The sequence below is a fragment of the Syngnathus leptorhynchus genome, chromosome 5, assembly GCF_054491065.1.
Source record: "Syngnathus leptorhynchus isolate UIUO chromosome 5, UIUO_Slep, whole genome shotgun sequence".
Lineage (NCBI taxonomy): Eukaryota > Metazoa > Chordata > Actinopteri > Syngnathiformes > Syngnathidae > Syngnathus > Syngnathus leptorhynchus.
This window is the reverse complement of record NC_141199.1, coordinates 15,941,566-15,948,132: the sequence shown is the minus strand read 5'-3', so window position 1 is coordinate 15,948,132 and position 6,567 is coordinate 15,941,566. Positions and strand designations below refer to the sequence as shown.

The 6,567-nt window shown below is 42.9% G+C and overlaps 1 protein-coding gene across 3 annotated transcripts; it reads left to right on the top strand.

Annotated features, from left to right (window-relative positions):
• Positions 1-638: 638 nt before the first annotated feature.
• ppm1kb (protein phosphatase, Mg2+/Mn2+ dependent 1Kb) lies at positions 639-6,561 on the top strand. Of its 3 annotated transcripts, none has more exons than XM_085911445.1 (7): positions 639-798; positions 1,872-2,395; positions 2,645-2,745; positions 4,572-4,737; positions 4,816-4,960; positions 5,091-5,225; positions 5,423-6,561. In XM_085911445.1, the coding sequence occupies exons 2-7, from the start codon at positions 1,932-1,934 to the stop codon at positions 5,552-5,554; spliced, it is 1,143 nt and encodes a 380-aa protein (XP_085767571.1). In that variant the 5' UTR covers positions 639-798; positions 1,872-1,931; the 3' UTR covers positions 5,555-6,561. The 3 variants fall into 3 exon arrangements, with proteins under 3 accessions (XP_085767571.1, XP_085767573.1, XP_085767572.1); XM_085911447.1 differs by lacking the exon at positions 639-798 and adding an exon at positions 1,187-1,209; XM_085911446.1 differs by lacking the exon at positions 639-798 and adding an exon at positions 1,277-1,549.
• Positions 6,562-6,567: the final 6 nt, after the last annotated feature.

Here is a 6,567-nt window from a genome sequence, read left to right as displayed (position 1 = left end):
CTACAATTAAAAGAAATCCCTTTTTATCAGGTAAAACAAAAAACATTGCATAACATTGCAATGATATAACCCCTAACTAATTCTACCAGGGATCAGGTGATGTAATGGGATGATGGTAATATTTTTTTATAACTAATCCACACAACTGCACACAATAATGCATGCTTTTCAACCACTTGTATTTATTTATAGAGCAGCAGTAGGCAGCAAAATAAAACTCAAGGTAAACAAAACTACTGTTTGCTTGCACGGGACAGTGGACAGGATTAAAGGCACATGCAAGCCATATTCAAAATAAATAATTGAATAAAAAAAAAAAGTTTGCATGCACTGCAATTGATGGAACAATGCTCCTCCCCAGACTGTCTTGTCACGCTTGAATAGTATTTATTAATAGTCTTGTTCAATCTTTGTTTGAGTTGACGCAATCTGCCCACGCACACTAGAGTCGTAAACAGAAGAATGTAGGTCGCCTACGTCTGACTTGTTGCTATCCTGCTAGTGGCTGTTCGTTCAAGATTCTGATTGATGATTGGCTCTCTTACCTGTCATTAGTATTCTCAACAACCAATCAGCTTCATTGTTTAAGGGGCGTCTTTGAAGGAATAGAGATTTTCAGCGGTTCGATTGGTTGGCGGCTCTCTATCACCTTGTTTAATAACATTGCATCACTCAAGCTAGCGGGACCGGAGGGAGCGGTGTCGTTCGCCAGCACGCTTCCACCATTCAACAAGGCAATAAAACAAGCGCCTAAAGGGGAATAAAACAAGACTGCTCTTTTAAAAAAATACGCTTAAGGTAAACTGCTGTAGTGGTACTGTTGTTGTTTTTTTATCTGGCCTAGAACAGGTCGTCAAAGTTAGCTAGTGAGCTAACTAGTGCTAACGACTAGAAACATGCTAATCACGAAATAAAACCGAAATATACGGAACCGCCGCATTTTGGGCTTTCTTCTTTGTTAATTAAATGCATGTATTACGTAAAAACTTTAGAGAGCGCACAAAATACGAAAGGGAATACTCTGCTGTCAAACAGACAGCTAATGATCGCCGAATACTTTGGCTACACGTACCTTTCTTTTTTTTATGATGCACATTTTGAATATACGACAAACTACAGTACCATCGTCTTTTAACATTTGGTATTCTTATGCGTTGTTGTAGTCTGAGATTGGATTATTACAACTGATATGTGGAAACGAATACAAAGGTAAATACTGGACTGGTGACTTGAGGTGTGTCAGCTTTTGGCGCGGGGCGGGGAAATTGCGGTTCTTTTTTGCTAAGTTAAATGTAATAAAGCGTTACATTGTCATAAAGCTATGTGAGTTGAAAAGTTTCATTTATTCAGTGCTTTGCAGTTAAATGGTTGATGTTACATAATATTCCTGCTGCTGAGGAACCTCGTTGACGTGTTTCGAAGAGCTTCATTACGGGAGTGTTTTGCCGCCATCTTGGGGTCGAGGAAATTTGCCTATGCCTTTAACAAACCTTTTGGAGGGCGGTCTGCCGGTGTCTATTTCGCATGGAATTTTTACCGGACTGTACAAGTAATCAACTTCACATTAACATTGCACTCTTGTAGAATGCATTTTTTCAGATTGCAGTTTTCCATTTGGAGAAAATGTCACTCATGATGATGTGCCTAAATACGTGAAGTGCTTAAAAATGCAATTGACTTTAATTTAAACATAAGCCTGACCAAGACTAAACCATTTATGCAATAAATCTGATAACAGATTAATTTCATCAAATAATCACATACAGATAAAATTGAGGCTAAAAAAAAATCACAATTAAATTAATTTTCAGAATTGTTCAGGCTCAGCCCATCTACGCGAGTCAAATAATTATCGTCTCCTGTTTTTGCAGCGTTAGGTGACTGCTTCCATCCAAATCCAGTGCTTCTCTGGTATCCCTGCTATAAGGGTGATGTCAATCGCCTTTTTCGCCCGCCTGGCAAGGTACAGCGGGCCCCATGCTGGACGTAGCGGCTGTCCCCAAATGGCCCTGGCGCCCCTCCCGCTGAACATCTACCTTCACTCCACCATCCAAAAGAGGCAGATCCACACCCCTTCGGAAAATCGCCGCAGCGGCACGCGCTTTGACGCCGACAGCAGCGGCCGCCCCACCACCTGGGACTCCTTCGGCATTTGGGACAATCGCATCGACGAGCCCATCTTGCTGCCGTCCAGCATCCGCTACGGCAAGCCCATTCCAAAGGTCAGCCTGTCCAAAGTAGGCTGCGCCTCGCTCATCGGCCAGCGCAAGGAGAACGAGGACCGCTTCCAGCTCTCCCAAATGACCGACAGCATCATCTACTTTGCTGTGTTTGATGGCCACGGCGGGCCGGAAGCGGCAGACTTCTGTCACAAATACATGGAGACTTTTATCAAGTAAGAATGTGCTACGGAAAACCAATCAGCTGTCAGGGGTCCGTTGTGAGCCCCGCTTCGGGGAACAACATGTTATTGGTTTCCCAATTTTGCGTGGAAAGAAATAGCAGGAAGTCAGGACACGAGTGTGAAGATTGACTCAGTTCAGTTCTCCCATCTCTTTATTTTTAATTAATTACTTTGAGCGTTCTGTTCTCAAACAAGTCAATTGACCTTTGTGCCCTTACGTTTGTTTTTTTGATGTTTTAGGGATTTTGTGGCGGACGAGGACAATCTGGAGCTGGTTTTAAAGCGAGCCTTCCTGGAAGTAGACAAAGCTTTGGCCAAGCATTTGCAGCACTCCTCAGATGGTAGGTTGACGATAAATATGGTTCGTCTTTGTTACAGGGTTTTTAGTTGCGCACTATGATACGTTTTGGGGGGTTTAGCAACATGGAGGTCTTGTCATTTTAAGAAAAGAGCAACTCATTTTTTAGAATTGGTTCAAAGTAGAAAGACGTAGAAAACGTATCTTGTCCTACCAGTTGGACTAGAAAGCTTTTTTATTTCATTTAGATGCAATAGATTTTAATGGAATTATTATTCAAGACGTGATTCATTTTGTAATGTTCAGACTGCATAATGTTACAACCTCATTTTAATGACCACCTGAACCTTTTGTATTTGAATTGGTTCTTTCAGAGCCTTTTTTTATTTTATTTTGAGGATGTACTTGGTGTCAAAAAAAAAAAAAAAAAAAAGGTTTGACAACAATCAGTCTACAAAATAGAGTGCATGCAAATGATGACTTTTCCTTCAAATGCAAGTCAGATATTTAAACTTAACCCAACTGTGTTTGTTCAGGTTAATGTTAACATGAGTTGACGTGGCACCCTCGGGGGGGGCCGCGCTGTGTGAAATGTCCCAATATGCCTGTGTGTGTGTGTGTGCATGTTATCTACGACAGCTGCGGACCCAGCTCAGAGCTGGAGGCCCTTGGCACCAATGTGGATGACGAGGGGCTAGATATTGAAGGAGAGAGTCCAGCGGGTCCTAAATCCTGGACTTCTGGAAGGTTCCCTATCTTTCTCTCACTCCCCGCTCTCTCTCCATCTCCCTCCCTCAATCTCTCTCTCTCTCTCTCTCTATCCATCTCGAGTCTCTCTAGCTCGCTCTTCCTCTTAACGAGTGTTTGCGAGCGCTTCTTGTCAGAGCGCGCGTCAGTTTGAGAACGTCTGTTGTCACCCTCTGCCAGAACTGCTCGACCCGACGCAGCATGTCTAATGTACGCAATTGCTCTCGGAGCTTTGCTCTTAGCTAACCCGGCTCGTCTACCGAATAACTCGTTTAGTGACATCCTTTTTATGTTCAAAACAAAAGATCAACATGTCTATAAGGTAACGTTGATGTAAGCTCATTGAATGTAGCCCACCATCGCTAGTTGGCGGTCAGGATTGAACACAGCCGTCGATGCCGTGACAATCGCATGATTGGATAAACGCGAAGAAAAGTAGTAAGAATATTTATGCAGAAGCTGCCAATCGGGTATGCCAGCTAATAGGCAGCGAGCGCTACACTCTTCATTCAACGACACTCACCGAGACAGGCTTCGCCTTATAAATCATTACATGCTCAAAAAGATAAATACTACAATTGAATGTTTCTTGTGATCCAAGGACCCAACTTAGTTGAATTAAAAAAAAAAAAAAATGCTCATAGAAAAAGTCTGCACACCCTATTGAAATACTGTTAAAAAAAAAAAAAGGATGAATAGAAGTAATTTCTGTCATGGATCGCGGCTAGTTGAACAGCAACGAAATGTGTTAATGACTAATTCAGTTTGAGAAAATTCCAATGGTAAATTTTTTGCTGCTGGTTATATAATGTAAAAAAAAAAAAAAAAAGTAAACATCAAAATGCATTTGTATGAGTTGACTGTGTGTGATTGTCTGTTTATCAAAGCAATGCAAAGTGCTGTTTGAGATGTACGTTTAACCGAACACACTCGACTGTTCAAAGTGCATGTGCAACACCTCCATTGTATTATCTCCTACATGACCTCCTCACCCCCCCCCCCCCCCCCTCTCTTCATGTCTGCGTGTGCTCGAGATCTGTTCTGTAGTTAGTTACCTGTGCACACCTGCCAAGCGTCCATTTGCGTCTCTTACGCCCGCCCTCCTCCGTCATGTCTCTGTAGCGCCCGGGGCAAATGCGGGGACCACCGCCACGGTGGCGCTGCTGAGGGACGGCATTGAGCTGGTGGTAGCCAGCGTGGGCGACAGCCGCGCCATGCTGTGCCGCAAAGGCAAGGCGCTCAAGCTCACCGTCGACCACACGCCCGAGAGGAAGGACGAGAAAGAGAGGCGAGTGTGAAAACACTTGGGGAAAAAAACCAGCGGCAACAAGCTTTGCTATTAACGCGCCCCTGTGGGTTCATTTAGGATCAAGAGGAGCGGCGGCTTCATCACCTGGAACAGTTTGGGCCAGTCCAACGTCAACGGCAGGCTGGCCATGACGCGGAGCATCGGCGACTTTGACTTGAAGGGCATGGGGGTCATTGCCGAGCCTGAGACCAAGAGGATTGTGGTACGTTACTGTATAATTGAAAAGCTTCACTGCTGCAGTATCAGAAAGACACCTCTAGATGGTGACAAGCTTACATAGAGACTTTGTTACAATTGATGCCCCCCCCCCCCCACACACACTCCTCTCTCAGTTGAGCCCCGTGCACGATTCCTTCCTGGCGCTGACCACTGACGGCATCAACTTCATCATGAACAGCCAGGAAATCTGCAACGTCATCAACCAGTGTCACGACCCAAAGGAGGCGGCACAGCGCATCTCTGAGCAGGTACGAACAAACGTGGCCAAGTTTTGGAATATTTTAATATTTAATTCTTCCCACGATTAATCAGTTAAAATTTCATTTCACATTAAGCCATTATCCCACCCAGGGTTGAAAATTTGCGATTATTGTCAAAATGACTCCAATCCACATTCACGTCGAGATTCGTTCAAAGTTGGTAACAGTTGGACAAACGTTCGCAGGCTCTGCAGTACGGCTCGGAGGACAACAGCACCATCGTGGTGGTGCCCTTCGGCGCCTGGGGCAAGCACACCAACTCAGACCCTAGCTTCTCCTTCAGCCGAAGCTTCGTGTCGAGCGGGCGCTGGGCGTAGTAGTGGCAGGGTGGGGAAATGGGGGCGGACCCTCCCAGCAAGTGCAATAGTCGACAACGGTTCTTTGTTAGAAAAAAGAAAAAATCTGATGTGTGAGACAACTGCTGTATGAGCTCCATTCAACAAAATATGGCACTGAAAGCCTCAGAATTGAACATTTCAAAGATTTTCTTTCAAGTTGTTGTGACTGAGCTGACTAATAGTAACAAACTGTTCATAATTTTGAGTTCGTCACTGGACAGCAAGGATGTTTATGTTTTAGTCCTGGCTGTGCAGTAAAATCCAAAATTACAATCAAATACATTATTTATTGCATCTATGAGTACAGTTATCCATAATTATGCAAAAATTAATTTTTTCAAGTGTATGTTTTTGTTTAGCACAGCGAGTAGTGGTACTTATCAAAATGTTGCGAGAAGACATTATGAGGAAAAAAAAGAAGCTATATTTTATTTTTAAATAAAGTTGTAAGGTTGAAGAAAGAGGTTGGGATTTCACAGAAAATGTGAAAATGTCGTGTCAAAAAGTTGTTTTTATGAGAGAAAGTAATTACATTTTTGAGAAACCTTTTTCATTTTATGACAAAAAAAGTCCTTATATTACAAAGACTGAGGGAAAAAATAGCAAGACTTGTAATTTGGTGAGAAATAAATTGTAATATTAGTAGAAAAATGTTAGAGAGAGAAAATAAAATCTACCTGCCAAATATTGCTCAACTAGTCAAGAAAGTTAAGGGTACAGTGTATTTTTTTAAACTTGTATAAATTGACCAGACAGCTTCAAAATAATTGTATTTACGATAACTTGACCCTGCAATGGATTGTTCTAAGTGGGAGGTGTTGCGTTGCAGGGCCACGTGATGGGGGTCGCTCGGATCTTACAGGTTCTGTTCTTGGCAACATTTACTTTTGCACTTGCAGAAAAATCAACTTGGATAAGTTTCATTTTGAAATGAGTCAACGTAGTCCGTTTTTCAGACTGTTAATACAAGATGATGTGTCGTTCAATACGCA

What these genes read in the sequence shown, in the direction of transcription:
- ppm1kb (XM_085911445.1), top strand. Translation starts at nt 1,932, where the DNA reads ATGTCAATCGCCTTTTTCGCCCGCCTGGCAAGGTACAGCGGGCCCCAT. An exon ending in TTTGCAGCACTCCTCAGATG is followed by an intron (nt 2,746 to 4,571) that starts GTAGGTTGACGA and finishes ATGTCTCTGTAG; the next exon opens with CGCCCGGGGCAAATGCGGGG. An exon ending in AGGAAGGACGAGAAAGAGAG is followed by an intron (nt 4,738 to 4,815) that starts GCGAGTGTGAAA and finishes GGGTTCATTTAG; the next exon opens with GATCAAGAGGAGCGGCGGCT.